The sequence below is a fragment of the Balaenoptera musculus genome, chromosome 3 (assembly GCF_009873245.2).
Source record: "Balaenoptera musculus isolate JJ_BM4_2016_0621 chromosome 3, mBalMus1.pri.v3, whole genome shotgun sequence".
In the NCBI taxonomy this organism is placed as follows: Eukaryota; Metazoa; Chordata; class Mammalia; order Artiodactyla; family Balaenopteridae; genus Balaenoptera; species Balaenoptera musculus.
The window spans coordinates 161,452,931-161,470,773 of NC_045787.1; the positions used below are offsets into that span (position 1 = coordinate 161,452,931).

A 17,843-nucleotide genomic window follows, 5' to 3' on the forward strand; every position below is an offset into this window, starting at 1 on the left:
CAACTAAGATCCTGAATGCTGCAACTAAGACCCGGCACAGCCAAATACAAAAATAAATAAACATTAAGAACAAAACAAAGCAAACAACAACAAAAAAGGTGGATCTGGAGGGAGTTCCCCGGTGCCCTTAGTGGCTAGGACTCAGCGCCTTCACTGCCTAGGACCCGGTTCAATCTCTGGTCAGGGAACTGAGATCCTGCAAGCCACGCAGCTCAGCCAAAAAAAAAAAAAAAAAAAGGGGATCTAGAGAGCACAGATTCCACCTACCAGACAGCAGGGTTGGCTGCCCAGGACCCTGAGCCCAGTCCCAGACTGACCAACAGACAGAAAGACAGACAAACAGATGATCCTCAGCCAGCTGACCACTCTCTTGAGCCTGCTCACTGGGGCCTGGCTGCCCACAGGCTCAGGGAGGCCTGGACTCCGAGGCCTCCCAGCTCAGCCCCAGGCTGCTGCCAATGAGACCCCAGTCTCTGGGTCAAGGGGCTCCAGCCTTCCCAGTGCCATCCTCTGCCCTTGGCAGCTGGAAGGCCTTCTTGGGCCTGCAGAAAACTGGGCAGCTGGGGACAGGCAGGCTGCAGCATGGGCAGGATGTGGCCATCACTGTCTCTGCCACTGGACCCACAGGAAGTGGCCCAGGAGATGTGCAAAGCTGTGCCCTTCACTCAAGTAGGGGAAGGAGAGGGCTGGGTTTCAGTGTTGATAGAGCACAGACTGTGGCACCAGACAGATTTGGGGTCAACCCTGCATCCTTCACCTAAATGTCTCTGATCTTCAGTTCTCTCCCTTGTAAAATGGGGCATAAGCATCTCCCACCTGGGCCAATGCAAGTGCTGCCATCTTGGCCTCCCAGCTTCTGCTATGGCCACCCTGTCTCCTGAGTCTCGTTTTCCATCTAGTGGCCAGAGGGCATCTGGGAACACCTGAGTCTGATCACATCCCTCCTCTGCTCAGAACCCTCCGTGGCTCCCACTTCACTCAGAGTGAACGTCCAAGTCCTTCCTGTGGCCCACAAGGCCCTGCACAAAATGCCTGTCATCTCCTGCCCTTACCTCCTCCCACTCTCCCCCTCAACCACTTTCTTCCTGCCGCACCAGCCGTCTTGCTTTTCTCCAGACACACCAATATTATGTCCACCTCAGGTCCTTTGCACTGGCTGTTCCCTTTGCCTCTAGCACTCCCCACCCCCAACATTCTATGGGTCCTTCTCTCACCTCCTCCAGGTTTTTACTCAGATGTTGTTTTAAAATGTTCCCCCTTTCTGCTTTATTTCTCTCTGTAGTTCACATCATCACCTAACAAATGAAATTGATTTTGTAGTCGCATTTACCATCTATCTCCCGCACTAGAACGTTTGCTCCACCAGGGCAGAGATTTTTATGTCTTGTTCACTTCTGTAGCCCCATCCCTGCTCTAGAGCAGAGCCAGGCACACAGTGGGCACTCTAAGTATTTGTTGAATGATTGAATGAATGAATAATAGTAGTACTTGCCTCCTAAGGGCTATTGGGCAGCCTGAATGAGAGGGGTAAGGGAAGCACTCTTACAGCTGCATTCAGTTGGCGCTCCATAAAGGTTCTGATAATTCATACCATGTGTTGTTTATGGCCCAGGTTTTGGAGCTAGGCGTACCTAAGTTCAACTTCTGCCTCAGCTGCTGATTTCTGTGTGACCCAGGGCAAGTGGCTTTCCTTCTTTACGCCTCAAGTCCCACCTTTGCAAAAGGGAGTTAATAATAGTTGAGAACTCATGCAAAGTGTTTGGCACCATGCCTACCAGGGTGTCAGTTCCCAAGACCCCTTGGCTTGTTATCCATTCAGCAAACTTTCATTGAATCCAGACAACTCGGTGGTATTGCACAGCCCTGGACCAGCTGCCTCAGTTGCCCCATATAGCCGTGCACACTGCACACAGCAGAGGGGACCCCTGACCTGGGATCCAGCTGTGTACCCTCTCCCAGAGCTGCAACTGTCCCAGGAGAGCACAAGGATGCTCTAAGGGCTAGCAGTCCCCTCGGCAGCTGTGTAGTCTTAGGCAAGCAAGGAACTTCTTTGAGCCTCAGTTTCCTCATCTGTAAATGGGGATATTAATGGTTCCAGCCTTGCAGCATTGTGGGGAGGAGGGAGTTCCTCAAAGGTGAGCAGCATGGGCTCGGCAGGGTGTTAGGGTTCGGCAAGTGTTAGGTTTTGTTATGATGCACCTCTTGGGGCTATAGCCACAAACAAGACGGAAAGAGTCCCTGCCTTCAGGTAGTGAATATTCTGGGAGAGAGAGGAACATTAACAATCCCCCAAAGAGACATAACAATAAATTGCTATGAGACGCTGGAGAAAGAGATGAGGATGCTAGGAGAAAGACTGCCAGGAGGGTGAAATTTGTCTTGGGGGTGCTTCTGAGGAAGGAAGGATGAGTTGGAATGAGCTCTGGGAAGGGTGGATGGAAGAGAAGTCCAGGTGGAGGGCACAGCAGGGGCAACGTCCCGGAGGCAGGCACAAGTTTGGTGCATTGAAAGAACAGCGAGGAATAGAACTACCATATGATCCAGCAATCCCACATGTCCAGGGCATATACCTGGACAAAATTATAATTCAAAAAGATACATGCACCCCTATGTTCATAGCAGCAGTATGCACAATAGCCAAGACATGGAAACAACATAAATGTCCATCAACAGATGAATGGATAAAGAAGATGTGTACATATATACAATGGAATACTACTCAGCCATAAAAAGAACGAAATAATACCGTTTGCAGCCACAAGGATGCAACTAGAGATTATCATGCTAAGTAAAGTCAGAAAGAGAAAGACAAATACCATATGATATCACTTATATGTGGAATCTAAAATATGGCACAAATGAACCTATCTACAAAACAGAAACAGACTCACAGACATAGAGAACAGACTTGGGGTTGCTGAGGGGGAGGGGGGTGGGGGAAGGATGGAGTGGGAGTTTGGGGTTAGTAGATGCAAACTATTACATTTAGAATGGATAAACAACAAGGTCCTACTGTATAGCACAGAGAACTATATCCAATCTCCTGGGATAAACCATAATGGAAAAGAATATAAAAAAAGAATATATATATATGTGTGTGTGTGTAACTGAGTCACTTTGCCGTACAGCAGAAATTAGTACAACATTGTAATCAATTATACTTCAATTAAAAAAAAAAAAGAAAGAAAGAATAGGGACTTCCCTGGCGGTCCAATAGTTAAGACTCCGTGCTTCCAATGCAGGGGGCTCGGGTTTGATCCCTAGTTGGGGAATTAAGATCCCACATGCCGCATGGTGCGGCCAAAAAATTAAAAAAGGGGGACTTCCCTGGCAGTCCTGTGGTTAAGACTTCTCTTTCCAGTGCAGGGGGTGCGGGTACGATCCCTGGTCAAGGAGCTAGGATCCCACATGCCTCGGGGCCAAAAAACCAAAACATAAAACAGAAGCAATATTGTAACAAATTCAATAAAGACTTTTAAAATGGTCCATATCCAGGAATAAAGACGCAGACGTAGAGAATGGACTTGAGGACACAGGGAGGGGACGAAGTGAGAGAGTGGCATGGACATATATACACTACCAAATGTAAAATAGATAGCTAGTGGGAAGCAAACGCATAGCACAGAGAGATCAGCTCGGTGATCTGTGACCACCTAGAGGGGTGGGATAGGGATGATGGGAGGGAGACGCAAGAGGGAGGAGATGTGGGGATATATATGTATTTGTATAGCTGATTCACTTTGTTATAAAGCAGAAACTAACACACCATTGTAAAGCAATTATACTCCAATAAAGATGTTAAAAAAAAATGGTCCACATCAAAAAATAAATAAATAAAAAAGAAAGAAAGAGAGGAAGAACATCGAGGAGACCAGGGTGGCTGGGGCAGTGAGGGGGGGAAGGGCAGGGAGATGTGGAGGCGGGAGGGCGGATGGAGGGTCCAGGGTTTAAACAGAGAAGGGCCATGATCTGGGAGCAAGTTGATAGATCCACTTAGGTGGAGGAGATCATAGGAAGAACTAGCATTTACTGAGTGCCAACTGTGTGCCAGGCAATGAGCTAAGGGTTTTCTGTTTAATCCCCCCCAGGGATCCTGGAATACCACCCTTCCTATTGTCCCTCACCCCTGGAGGTGGCAGCAGCTTCCTACAAGTGCCAATCCCCAGGCCACCTTATCCTTATCATCATCTCCTGCTAGGGAAAAGCAGCCCTGCTCTGTATTAATTCTCTCTGTCCAAAGGCCTAGCGTGGTTTTCTTTTTTTTCCTGGTTGAACTTTGATGATTTTACAGGTGAGAAAACTGACGCCCAGAGAGGTTGAGTAAGTTGCCCCAAGGCACACAGCCAGCAGATGGCAGAGTCAGAATTTGAACCCAGGCATCCATGCCTCTCTAGGTAGGATGAAGTCTCTGGCTCAAGATTCCACTGCCCCTGACTCATCTCCCTGCCTCTGGCCCCAGGTGCTCTCCCGGCTGGGCTTCATGGCTGTCCACCTCCTCAATCACCTCTGCTTTGGCCACTGCTCCTCTTCCTACATCCCCGCTCATCCTCTGCAATAGCTGTGTGCCCGCTCGCACGCGCTGGGCACCTGTGGTTCTCTGGTGTTGGGCGGGCAGCCCAGCCTCCCGTCGCCAGGTGAAGGATGTCCACTGTGCGGGTTGAGGGGTGTCAGTGCAGACCAAAGGCACGAGCTGAGCATCACGAATGGACACACAGATGCACGCACCTTGGAGAGACGGGGGAAGACAGGCTGAGAATGATGCCAACCTGGACCATGCACACTGGGTCCAGCAACCAGGGACGCAGGGACAGCCAGACAGGTGTCCAGAGTCCTCACCCTGCTCCTAGGGACGCCAGGCACAGCCCCAGCCATGGGGGTGGACCACTCATAGTCAAAGTGCATATTTATTGAACCCTCGCTGTTTGCCAGGCCCTGCTCTAAGTCTCTGATAAGTACCAACTCATGTCATCCTCAGAGCAGCCCCGTGACATAGGGATTAGTAGCATCACATTTTACAGAAAAGGAAACCTGAGTCCCAAGAGGCAAAGTCACTCACTCAGAGTCACACAGCAGTACATGGCAGAGGTGGCATCTGAACCCAAGGCATGGTGGTTCCTGTTTTTAACCACCAAGCTGGACCTCCTCTCACAGGATGAGTCAAAGACACTCCCAGCTGCAGGAAAGATAGATGGCCCCACCCAGACTAGGAGACGCAGTGATGACACGGTCCTAGCGATCCCGAGAAACCAAGGCCGGGAGGCAGACGGAGCTGCTGGGGGAAACCTGGGCTCCCCGAGTCAGAGGCAGGACACACGTGCCCCCAGCTGCCCCTCCTGTCCCTCCCCACCCCCCCACCCCCAGTCTCCACACAGCACCATGCCCAGTGTGGCATCTACAGGAACCATAAAGGTTGGCCAAGTCTAGTTGTGTGTGTGTACGTGTGTGTGTGTGCATTTCTCCAATTGGGGTTTCCTGGGGGTGGGTGGCCCTGTGCTGGAGCGTGGGCATCAGGGGTACTCCTTCCTCAGCTGGGCTCAGGGTCTGCAGTGGACGAGGGCAGCCTGGCTTTGGGTGGCTGGAACCAGGGCCCTAGCAGATGGGCCCGTCTGGCACAGACGCGGGGACATGTGGCGCTGTCAGGGTTGCCTCCAAATGCCCCCCGGAGCGCAGGGCGGGGGCTGGCCAGGCCCCCCTCAGCCTTCTTCCTGCCTCAGGAAGGAAGGCCCCAGGTGAGGGGAGCAGGAGGAGGGGACCCGAGGAAACAGATGGGCCAGTGGGGCGTGGGAGCCTGTGACCTCTGACCTCACAGGCCTGCACAGAGGGGTGGGAACAGGCCAGGCAGGCAGCTCCCAAGGCCCTGCTCCAAGAGCCCTGAAGTGGGGGGTGATCACCAGGGGCCCACAGAGTCGGGGACATACTCTCCCTCCTCCCTCCAGGGTTCTGTGCCAACCCCAAGCAGTGTCCGAGTGGGCAGCTCAGCCCTGGCACCGCGAGCACCCCTCTCTCTGGCAGGCATGAGGCGCCTGCTTTCTCCCCTTTCAGCTGTGCCCACCTCCTGCCAGCCGGGGAGCCAGCTGGGAACCTTGGTGCCAGGGGGGCCCCCGGAGTCCCTGCCCCCTCCCGGGCAATGCCAGCCGGCCCCCACCCCCACCCCCCAGGCCCAGTAATGGGTGGGTAATGAGTGCTGGGGGAGCGGGGGAGGGGTGGGGAATGCAGGTGCCACAGGCGCTGGCACAGGGGCCGATAATCAGGTTTGCCAACGCCATCTGTCACCGCGCGAGCATCTGGGGCTCAAGGTGACCCTGTCACCCTCAGTTACAATTACGAGTTTGGCATCTGTATTAAAGCCCGCCAGCCGGCCAGGCAGGGGGTGGGGGTGGGGCGGAGCTGGGGTGGGCATGGGGGTGCGCGGTGAGCCCCGTCCCGGGGGTCCCGTTCCCAAGGGCTGCATGGCTGCCAAGGCACGGGGCTTCTCTGTGCCTGGGAGAGTTCGTGTATGTGTGTGTGTGTGTCTGTGTGTGTGTGTGCCAGCCTCCACAATTCTGTGAGCGAGTGTATCTGCGCGCAGGGCTGGGAGTCATGGGTTTTTGTGTGTTCTGGGCGTGGTGGTTGTGTCTGAGCTTGGTGGGATGGCCAGGGCTGGGGGGCAGCTCTGAGATCATGTGGGTACACAGATGGGCATGTGTTCATGTGCTGGGAGAGGAGCGTATGGCAGTTCCAGGTGTCTTTGGGTGACGATGTGTGTCCGGGTGAATGCATGATGGGGTGTGTGTGTGTGTGTGTGTGTGTATGTGATTGTGCATGTGTATCTGAGGGTGTGTGGTGCTGTACACCTGATGGTCACAGGCTGTATGTTTGGGTGTGTGGGTCTGTGTATAAGATCCTGCCGAAATGTGTATGTGTGTGTTTGTGAATGAACAGGGGCAGCAGCTGGGAGAGGCTCTGTGTGGTCACTGCAGGGCTCCTCTCCTGCCCCTTCACTTTGTTCCTCTCCTCACCAACCCCTGCTGGCAGGGCTCTAATGTGGGGGACTTGGGGAAGGCAGGGAGCTGGCTCTGAGGAGGGCTCTGGGTTCTTGGATCTGGATTCTGGGTTCTTGATTTCTACTTTTTTTTTTTTTGGCCACGTCACGTGGCCTGTGGGATTTTTAATTCCCTGACCAGGGATCGAACCCGGGCCCTGGCAGTGACAGCGCCAAGTCCTAACCACTGGACTGCCAAGGAATTCCCGCTGGGTCCTTGATTCTAGATTCTGGAGGATAGGATCTAGATTTTTGGATTCTGGATTGTGGGCACTTGGACCTGGATTTTAGATTCTGGGTCCTGAGTTCTTGGATCTGGATTCTAGGTCTTGGTTTCTGGGATCTAGATTCAGATTCTGGATTCTGAGATCTGGTTTTGGATTCTGGGATTGGGATTCCAGGCTCTGAATTCTGGGTCTGGGTCCTTGCTACTGGACCTTGGCTTCCCGTCTCTGGGTTCTGTGTGTTGACTTTGGCCTGTCCTCTCTGCCCTTCTATTCAGACAGGGCCACTGGGCTGCCCACCATCCCCTGCACACACCCCACCCCCTAACCTGATGGGTGCAGATAACATGCATGGCCACCAGGGGACACCCTTGGTTCAGATTTGGGCCAAGCTGACCTAGACGTGGAGGAGTTAGGGGACCACCCTAGCCCGGATTGACACAGCTCTTTGAGGGGGACGGGGACAGGGCTTCACCTCCCTCCCCACCCCTCCCAGTGTCGGCTGGTGACTGATGTCTGTCAAACATGGAGAACTGGACCCAGCATCCCCATAGATACCCATCCGGATCAAGGGACAGGGTGCCCAGTCAGTGGGTCAGATTGGGCAGAAGGCACATGTGTGTCTGTGAAGGTGTCAATGAATGTAGGGAAACATCTGTGCCTGTGTGAGGGTGCACTGTGTGTCTGGAGTGGCCACATATGACAGCGTTCCCATGGAGCCTGAGCCCGTGTGGTGGCGTGTGGCCATGTGTTACCGGGACTACGTGTCTGGCAGGATCCTCATGTGACGGCACATCTAGGGGCCGTATCTGTAACTGTGAGTGCCACTCTGATGTGGGGTACTAGTCCCTGTCATATGGGTGTGTCTGGCTATGACCATGACTGGGTCACTGGGTGGCTGTGGGTGTATCTGTGGGTGTCACTGTGCTCATGAGGGTGTCTTGCAGTGTCTGGGGGAGGGTCCCCGAAGACTGGGACCCTGTGTCAATGATGTCTTGTCAGCTGGTGTGTGAAGATGTGTAGGAAAGAGGTGTGCATTCTGAGAGTGTCGAACCAGGGAAGGCGTGTGGTCCAAAAGGGGGTCGAGAAGGGACCAAGGTGGGTGGGACCAGAGGCGCTCAGAGCATTTCCTTCATTTCTTCCCTAGGTATCTCTCTGAACCTCGTTCTCACTGGGTTTCTCTATGGCAGTGTCTCTTCCCACCTCTCAGCATCTCTGACTTTGTCTGCGGGTCCTGGTCCTCTGCCTCATCCTGTTGCCAGGCAGTGTGCTCCATGGGTATTGGCTGGCTGGTCCTGTCTCCCACTCCAGCCCTTCATCTTCCATCTCGATCTCCGACTCTGCTTCCCTTTGGCCCTTTCTCTCTGTCCTTCCTTATTTGTGCGTTTCTCTTGCAGGTCTCTCCCATCTCTCTTTCTCCATCTCTGTCTCTCTCTCGGCTTCTAAGTGTCTTTGCCCATCTACAGCTCTGTCTGTCTCTCTCCATCTCTTGTCTCTCCCCGTCTCTATCTCTCCCAGTCTCTGCCGGCTCGAGTGGGTCCGGGTGGGTCCGGGACAGCCCGGCCCGGGCGCCGCTGCGAACAATGCCCCATTCACGCGGCCAGTCAGCGCCATGGCAACGCGCCCGCCCCGCCCTCCCCGCGTGCGGGCCGCTCGTGCCAAGAGGATGCCATGGTTACGTCAGGCGCGTGCCCGCCCCGCGCGCTCGTGAAGGGGCCGGGCCAGCAGGGGGCGCTCCGCGGTACCCTCTGCCTGGAGTCAGGCGAGGCCATGCTCCTTCAAGGGGCCTTCAGCCACTCATTGCCTCAGTGTCCCCTTCTGTAAAACATCAGGGATGGGCAGAGTGAGATCCTGTGTGCTTCTGTGTGTGTGTGTGTTTTCATGCCTGTGTGTGATGGTGAGTGCCTGTGTAGTTTGGGTGTGATGGTGTATCTGTGTGTTTGTGGTCTTTTGACTGTGTGCCCTTGTGTTTGTATGCCTGGGGTGTGTGTGTGTGTGTGTGTGTGTGTGTGTGTGTGTCGGTAGTTTGGGTGTGATTATGTGTTTGTGAATTCGTGTGACAGTGTGTGTGTCCGTGTTTGCATGCCTGAGGGGTGGGTGTGAGAGAGACAGAGAGAGATGGTGGGTGTCTGTGGTTTGGGTGTGATTATGTGTTTGTGATTGTGGGTTCATGTGATAGTGTGTGTGCCTGTGTTTGCATGCCTGGTGTGTGTGTGTATGTGTGATTGTGGATGGCCCTGTCGTTGGGTGTGGTTGTGAGTTTGTGTGACGGTTGTTTGTGGGTCTGGGGGTCTGTGTTCACAAACTCATATGTGCCTATGTGTGTACTGGGTATAGGTTCCAAGGACTGCCAGGGCTTGGCTGAGCCCCCCCTCACCTGAGGGCCTCCTGGCGCAGAAGGGGGTGCCCAGCTGCCTGGGACCTCCGACTCCCCACAGGTTCAGGAGAGCCCCAGCTGATGAATATTCATGAGGCAGAGGGGCTGGCACCCACCGCCTACAGCTGCGCGTCTATTAGCCCCCCTACTCTCCAGGCACCAACTGCAGTGGGGAGAGGGGGGTAGCAGCGTGGGCCTCTCCCGTCTCCATGACTTGGGGGGCTGGAGGGCTTCCTAGTGACTACTGTGGGGGTCATGTCAGTGTGCCTGGCTGCTTGTTGGGATGGCTAAGGGACTGTCTCAACGTTGTGACAGGCATTGGGGAGAATGACTGTTGTGTGACAGGATGTCCTTGTCACTGTGGTGTGGCTGTCCCCCACTGTTTCTTTGTAGCTCTGTCCAGGGACTCTAGGCAGTGCGAGATGTGTGCCTGTCACCTGCAACAGTGAGACGCTGAGTGCATGTCATCAGAACGTCTGTGAGCAGTTCTGCAGTGGCCTGTACCTGCTGGCTACCTGCTCTGTGACAATCAGGGTGTGTTGTCGCGTTATTGGAGCAACTGGTTGGGTTCAAACTTTGCTCGAGGGGCAGCTGTGCACCACACCCTGGGAATGAAGTGCTCAGATCTGCTTCCCCTCCTTGTGACCTAGTGGGGCAGTGACTCCGTGTGGCCACGTGGCTAACACAGCTGAAAGGGCACCCGGACCAGGTATGTGAGTGTGCCCCTGCTGGTCAGACACTGATACAGTGTGAGGGTCAGTGTGTCAGGGTAAGTGTGAGGATGTGTGAGACAGTGTGGTTGAAGGCATGTGTGACCAGAATCCTTGAGGCTGTGATGGTATTTCTGTGTGTGACAGGATGGCTGGGGGTGTGACAGGCAGGGTTGCTGGTTGAAGGTGTGACAATGTGGCTCTGTGTGTGGTTGAAGGTGTGACAGCATGTGTGACAGTGTGACTGAAGATGAGACAGTGTGGCTGTGTGTGGCTGTGTGATTGAAGGTGTGATGGTGACACTATGTGTGTGACAGTGAGTGTGTGACGACATGAGCCAAGGGGCTATGACTGCCCCGCCCCCACCCCACGGCTGCACAGGGAGCCCGGCTACACTGTCACACACAGCTACACTGTCACATCCTCAGCAATGCTGTCACATACAGCCGTGGTGTCTTACCTTTGTGCTGGATCGAGAGGCCTTGTGACATGGGAGTGGCAGCGGCTCAGCCTGAGGACACATGTGGGCCTGAGACAGGGGATGCCTGGAGATCCAGTGCCAGCCGGGGCTCTGCCTTGCTGCTCTGTCTTCCCTCTGCAGGCTGGGTTGGGGAGTGGCCTCCAGATGTGGTGGGGGTGGCGGTGAGGGGGGCTCCTCTGGTCTGGGGGACTCCAGCTTGGGCCCTGGTATGTGGCTGGGTGGCCCCTGATGCTCAGCCAGGGACACAGTGTGGCCGGCCTCACCCCCCTGATACCCACACCCTGGTCGGCAGGGTGGTGGCAGCACACAGAGGCCCCATTCAGGAGCCGGGGCCAGGTTTCCAGGACGGGTGGGGTGGGTCTCCAGCCGGAGGCAAATGAAATGTTTCCCCAGCTCCTTCCCTTGCCTCCAGATGAGCGTTAGCCACAGGAAGCCCTGCCGCCTGCCTGTCCTTGGCGCTAGCCGTGCTGTGCTGCTGGGGCACGTGTGAGTGTGTCTGTGGCACCTTGTGCACAGCTGCGGGCTGGCCTGAGTATCCCCATTTGTGATTTGGGGATGCCTGTGTGTGTCTTTGGGTGTCAGTGTGTGATCAGTTGTGACAATGGATGATCCTGTGTGTCTGTGTATATGTGATCTGTATATCTTTGTGTCACCCTGCATGTGCCACATCTATGGATGATTTTGAGAACATCTGTGTACGTGACTCAAAAGGTCTGTAAAACTTTGTGTAATTGTGTGACTTTGTGTGGCCTCGTGTGTATCCGTGTAACTGGACTCAGCGTATGATTCTGGGAGTCTGTATAACTGGGTTTGTCTTTGTGAGTCAGTGTAAATCTGAGTCTCTATGGGGGAGGTCTATGTGATGGTGAAGGTCTTTGTGTGTGACTGGAGTGTTATTGGTGTCACTCTGTGGGTGGCTCTGGGGAGATCTGTGTGGGATTCTCTCTGCAGCCGTGTGCTTGTGTGTCTGTGTACTAAGGGTGTGCGACAGCATTTCTGGGTGATCCTGTGTCTGTGTGTGATTACGGCATTTTACATGACTGCCCAGAGGAGGAGGAGGGTCTGTATCTTTGTGTGTCTGAGCATGCCTGTGTGTATCTTTGTGATTCTGTGTGCACGTGACTGTAGGAGTCTGGTGTGTGTGTGTGGCATGGACGCAGGTGCCTGGCCAGGTGTGCCTTGACAGTGGGGCTGTAACTCCTCACTCCCCACTACAGGTTCCCAGCCCAGGGAGGGGGCAGCGAGCACAAGGCTAGGACCCCAGCCTGGGCACAGACCATGCCCTCCAGGCTGGGCAGGAGAGGCGTAAGGCCCTCTTGGGGAGTGGGGATCCCCAGTCCTGCCAGGAGGGCCTAGAGCACCCCTCCCCGACCCTGGCAGCACCCTCAGCCTGGCTCTTGACTTATCTTGTGTACCAGATGTTCATCCTCCTCTGCGGAGAGGCCGGCCCACCTGCCCCGGAGCCCAGCAATGCCTGGCCCCACCTTTGGTGGCCCAGGACTTGGCTGCTGGAGCCCAGATGTTTTGGTACCACCTCCTACTGCCCCCAGCATCCTGGCTGGGTAATGCCATGGGCCTGGTGCCCACTCCTCCCTCCTCCTCCCCCCGCACACCTGCATTGTAAGAACACACCTGCTGCCAGCCGCAGCCAGGTGGGCAGCCCCGGCAGGGAGGAATGTGGGAGATTCCAGCTGTGGCATCCCAGCTGTACACAGCCCCCCCGGCAACACCCTTCTCCCCTGTGATTTCTTGAAGGCCAGGTGTGGTCCTAAGACCTGGGCTCTGGAGGAGGGGGGAGGGAGAGGGGGAGGGGGGCCCCGGGTGTCCTCCAGGGCAACCCCTCAGCCTCTCTGTAAAAATCCTCCCAGCTGGCAGCTGTGGAGAGGGGAGCAGAGTGGATGTGGATGTGTGTGCATGGTGTGGGGGGTGTTTGTTGTGGGTATGGGGGTGGTCTGAGCAACGTGGAGAGAATTCTGAGTGCAGATACGTTCATGAATATGGGGAAAATGTTTTGTTTGTGGGAACATGGATGGATGTGCGAGTGTGTAAGGAAGAGAGAGGGTGTGTGTGTGCACACAGGGAGGGTGTTGTGGTGTGAGGGTGTGTGAATGGAAGGATGGGTGTTGTGTGTGTGTGGATGGATGTTGTGTCTGTGTGTATGAATGGAATGCGTGTGTGAAGTGGGTATGGGATGCTGGTTCAAGCAGAGCCCAGGCTTGGCGCCAGAGGCGGGACCGGGAGGGTGAGGAGGGAGTGGGCAGACCCCAGCCCTAGGGGCTGGCACGGATGGTGGAACAGGGCTGGGAGGACAGGCCGGCAGGTGGGGAGAGGACTGGGCCAAAGTTGATGGGACTTCTGAGGGGTTACCCCTTCATGGCTGTTTGCAGAGGGGCAAGGAGGGTCCACCTGTCTCTCGAGGTCTCCCCAATCCCCCAGTTACACTAAAGATCCCAGACACCCCAAACCCTTCAACCATTCCTCCCCCCTTCTCCAAACCTTTCCTATTGCCCCCCCTCCAGCCCCCCACAGGCCCACACTGCTCCAATGTCCCCTTCACCCAGGCCCCGTAACCCCCCAGATTTATCCTCTGCTCCTTCCCTCAGCCATCCAAGCCCCACCTTGGCACCCCAAACCTCTCCTGGGCATACATATCCCCAGTTCCTTCTACCAGACATTCCAGCCTCTCTTGGGCCTCCTCAAAGGCCCCCAGACCCATCCCTGTCCCCCCGCAACTTCCTGCTTCCCTCCCCTCCCTATTCTCCCCCCCCTTAACCTCACATCCCTTTCCTGAGCCATCCAAGCCCCCAGCCCCTTGATCCCCAAATCCCCTTCCTGCCCCTCCCCTCAGTCCCATATATCCTCCAGTGCCCTCCTGCAGCCCCTCCTCCATCCCCCCATGTAACCCCGCCCCTTCTCTTCGGCACCCGCCCCCCCCTCCGGTGCCTCCTCCCACACGCCCTCGGACTGCAGCGGTGGAGGCTTCGGCCGGGAGGCAGCAGCGGCGGCCCTGAAACTTTAAACGGTGTTAAAAGTTTCTGTTTACGAGAAGCCCTTGAATTTTTAAGGACGTATCGATTCCCTCTGCCACGGCCTTTCATCGGCAGCGGCTGCGATGCAGAGGGGGAAGGCTGGGTCGGATCGGCGGGATCCCAGGACAGAGCCCCCCAAGTACGGCAATGACAGACACACATGTACCCAGGCACATCCTCAGGCACACAGAGACCTCCCTCCCTGACACACATGCGCACACACACACCTAGTCACACACACCAACACAGCCTGATACACAGACCCATATCTCTGAAAAGACACAGAGCCCCGCTCCCTGACACACACAGTCACCTGTGTACACATACTCTGGTACACACAGATCTTCATCACTGCCCCAGACTCACAGGGACCCAACAGAGAGAAACACATTCCTAGTGACACCCATTAACACTTTCAGCCACACAGACCCTGATTACAGACAGACCCCCTGGGTCACACACACTCTGGGACGCGTAGAGAGACCCACATCCCTGCCACACATACACAAGCTTGTTACGTACACTGACACTTGCTGACAGAAAGAGCCTCACAGCTGATGCACACACTGTGGTCAGCTCAATACACACACACGCATATTCACCTAGGCACGCTTGTCACCCCACTTCCTGTCAAAGACCAGACACTGCCAAGGTGACCTCTACACCTAACTCCCACTAGAATGTCAGCACCCCCCATCGCAGGGTCTTTTGTCTTGTTCCCTACTATGTCCCCGGTGCTAGGCACAGAGCCTGGCAGACACTCACCCTCTGACTCACAGACACCCCAGGTACACAGCCAGACCCGCATCACTGCTACACCACACTGGCCCATTCAAAGAGACTCCTAGACGGACATACACTGACCTGCACCTCCTTTCCCCCAGAGGACACCCGGACCCACCCAGACTCCCAAGAACACAACTCTGGCCACCCTGCCTCAAAGATGCAATGTGACCAGGAACACATCCCCTCAGGCATATTTTCACATGGACATACACACACGCCTGGGCATCGACACCCCTCCAACAGACAATGCATAGCTGAGAACTGCCACAGCTTCTTGCCCCAGGAGGGTGAGAAAGTGCTGGCTGCACCTGGCAGCAGGAGGGAGCTTTGCCTCGGCAGGAGCTGCCTGGGGGCTGCAGGCACCACCTCCCCGCCCACCCTGGGGGTCACTTAAGGGCTCCCCTTGCCCCCATGCCAGGGTCCTCAGCACAAACCTTTCCCCCCATTCCTCTTTGCTCTGGAAATGGGGGACCAGGGGCCTGCATGAGGGGACTGGAGCCTCACCAAAGGGGTGTGAATACATGTACCTGAGACCTCAATGCCCATTTCTGTCCCTGATGGTTGGGCTGTGTGGTCCTTGCTAGATTTGTGTGTGTGTCCATGATCAGGGCCAAGTACAAGTGTGTGTGTGTGTGTGTGTGTGTGTGTGTGTTGGGAGTGGGGTGTGGGAGGGGCCTGGGTGTATGTGTGTGATACCTGTGTACATCTGGGCATCAGGTGTGTGGTATGTGTTCCTGTGTGCTGTTGTCTCTGCCAGTGTCAATTTGTATCAGGGTCAGTGCTTTCCCTGTGTTTGGCATGTATGTCCTGGTGTCTGATGGTTTGTGTTTGTGTGACAGTGCATTAGTGCATCTGTTTTGGTGCAGCTTTGTGCGTGTGTTGTATGTGCATTTGGGTGTCTACGTATAGGAGTTGTGTGCCTGGAGTGTGTGAGGATGTGGTTGTGTGATCATGCCAGTGTCAATGTGTCAGCACGAATCTGTATATGTCAGCATGCACTGGTGTGTGTGTCTTGGTGTGTATCAGTGTGTGTCTGTGTGAGGCCCATATTGGAGTGTGTCCACCTGTATCTGGGAGTCTAAACATGGTTTGTTGTTGAAATGCATATGTGTGGGTATCATGTGATGGTGGGCCCTGTGTGCATGTCAGTGTGTGGGTTGTGTGTTGCTTTCCTAGTCTTGGTGGGGGGGTGTCGGTGCATGTGTGTGGGTTGTGTGCCTATGCTGTGTGCGCGTAGGTGACTGCGAGTGCTTTGTTGGAATGTGGAACGTGTGGCAATGCGTTCTGTACGTGACATGTATGGAGGGCTCCGAAGCTCACTGCGTGTCAGCGTGTGTCTGCTTTGGAACGCGGGCCAGCACGTGTCGGGGTGGCCGTGTTGGCGTGCGCCCCCGCGCGCGCGTGTCTGAGTGTGTGTGTGTGTGCATGTGTGCGTGCATATGTGTGTGTGTTGTGTGTGTGTGTGTGCGCGCCGGCCGTCGCTCCCCCGCCCTGCCCGCCCCTCCCCGCGCCCCTCCTCCCGCCCGCGCCGCCCGCCCGCTCCCTCTCCCCGGAGTGCGCCGCTTCCAAACTTTGTCTAAACTTTCACTTTCACAGCGCGGCGGCGGCGGCGGCGGCGGCGGCGGCGGCGGCGGGCGAGGGTGACCGGCCGAGCGGCGGCGGCATGGAGTAGACGCGCGGCGGCGGCTGCGGCGGCGGACGCGAGAGGCAGCGGCGAGCGCAGCGGCGGCGGCGGCGGCCCCGGAGCCGGCGGGGCCGAGCCTGCGAGCGGCGAGCGCGGAGCGGCGCCGGGCCGAGCGCGGGGCCGCGGGCCGGGCGGGCGCAGCGCGGCGGAGGCCGGAGGAACCGAGCCAGAGCCGGAGCCCGAGCGCGGCCGCCGCCTGCCGGGCCTCCCCTCGCCGCGGTCGGCCGCCGCGCTCCCGCCCGGGAGCCCAGCTATGTACTCCCCGTACTGCCTCACCCAGGTACCGGCCGCCGCCCCCGCGCGACCCGGGAGGGGAGCGGGCGCAGGAGGCCGGCCGGCGGCGCGGGCGGGAGGGCGGAGGGGGCGCGCGGCGGCTGGGGGGAGTGAGTCCGCGGGCGGCCGAGGGGTGCAAGCCGTGCGGTGGGGAGTCCGGCCACGCGTGCGGGCGCCCCCGTGCGCGTGCGACCCTGGCCAGGAGGCAGACTCCTGTTGGGGGTTCCGGGGGCTGCCGGCTGCGTGCGTGGCGCTGCCCCTGTAGCGCGGAGCGGGAGTGCGTGTTTGTGTGTGTGTGTGTGTGTCTGTGTGTGCGCGCGCGCGCGCTCGACTGGGGTGCAGTGGGCAGCGGGACTCCCGCCGACCTGTGGGCGACTGTGGCGTGCACCCGGACAGCGTGGCCGCTGGCAGTGTTTGCGGGATGACAGAGTGGCAGGGGGTGGTCCCGAGGGCGCAGTGCGGGGACTGGGTCTGGCGGCGCTCCCTGGGGCGGGCGCAGCGGTTCCCGAGGGTGGCAGCGGCCGGCGTGCGTGGTGGTGGCCCCTGCGTGCCGCCGGGGTGCCCCGGGCGGGCCGAGCAGCCCGGGCGTCTCCCCAAAGTCTTTGTTCAGGCCTCACATGGGAGCGGGGCTAAGAAAATGGCGGGGCTCCCAAATTTCTGTGGGGCAGGGGAGGGGAGGGAGGGGCGGGCGGGCTGCCAGCCCTGGCCGCGCCTCTTCGCCGACCCTGGACGCCGCAGCCGCGGCGCCCCCCCACCAAAAAAAAAAAAAAAAAAACTTTCCTCGGCGCAAACTTTCCGGCCCCAACGACCCCGGCTGCCGCGCGGTGGACCAGGCGGGTTTGGGGAATCCCGTCCCGCTGCCTGGAGGCGGGAGGGGCTGGCGGGAGCCGCGGACACTGCCGACAGTGCTGGGGCCACGCCGCCGGGTCAGCCGCGGGCGCTGTGCCGACCTTGGCGCGCTGCGGAAGCGCGTCCCGCCTCCAGCGAAGTTCCCTGCACTGCGCTCGGCAGGCGGCAAAGGCCCGGGGGATGCCTGCCCTGCCACCCCACCCTCTCCGGTGGTGGCTCCTGGCTCTGAGAGGGCACAGAAGCTGCCCAGAGCCCCACAGCAGCCCTGGTAGCGCTGTCTGCTGGGCCACGCTATAGCTGGCATCCCAGACTCCGCAGAGGCGACACCTGGGGGCTTCCTAGCCCTGCCTGCCAGCAGGGCCTGCGTTTGTGGGGGGGAGTCTCTAGGCCAGGCCTGGGTCCTAATTGT

The 17,843-nt window shown here is 57.3% G+C and overlaps 2 protein-coding genes and 1 non-coding gene across 3 annotated transcripts in view; 2 read left to right on the forward strand and 1 right to left on the reverse strand.

The window, feature by feature from the left end:
- Nucleotides 1-343: 343 nt before the first annotated feature.
- Nucleotides 344-16,300, forward strand: DAND5 (DAN domain BMP antagonist family member 5). Its single transcript, XM_036847362.1, is given in 8 exon segments — nt 344-466; nt 468-598; nt 600-669; nt 4,460-4,536; nt 4,538-4,640; nt 4,642-4,683; nt 8,764-8,924; nt 16,225-16,300. Coding segments are annotated over 8 exon segments (783 nt in total).
- On the reverse strand, nt 7,152-7,223 carry TRNAD-GUC. Its single transcript has one exon. It is a non-coding gene; the product is annotated as a tRNA-Asp (tRNA).
- Nucleotides 16,301-16,409: 109 nt separating the features above from the next.
- NFIX (nuclear factor I X) overlaps nt 16,410-17,843 on the forward strand; it is a 96,151-nt gene continuing 94,717 nt past the window's right edge. The window contains exon 1 of the mRNA XM_036846093.1: nt 16,410-16,592. Within this exon, the coding sequence (XP_036701988.1) occupies nt 16,566-16,592 (27 nt within the window). The 5' untranslated portion in view covers nt 16,410-16,565. The remainder of the gene's footprint in view (nt 16,593-17,843) is intronic.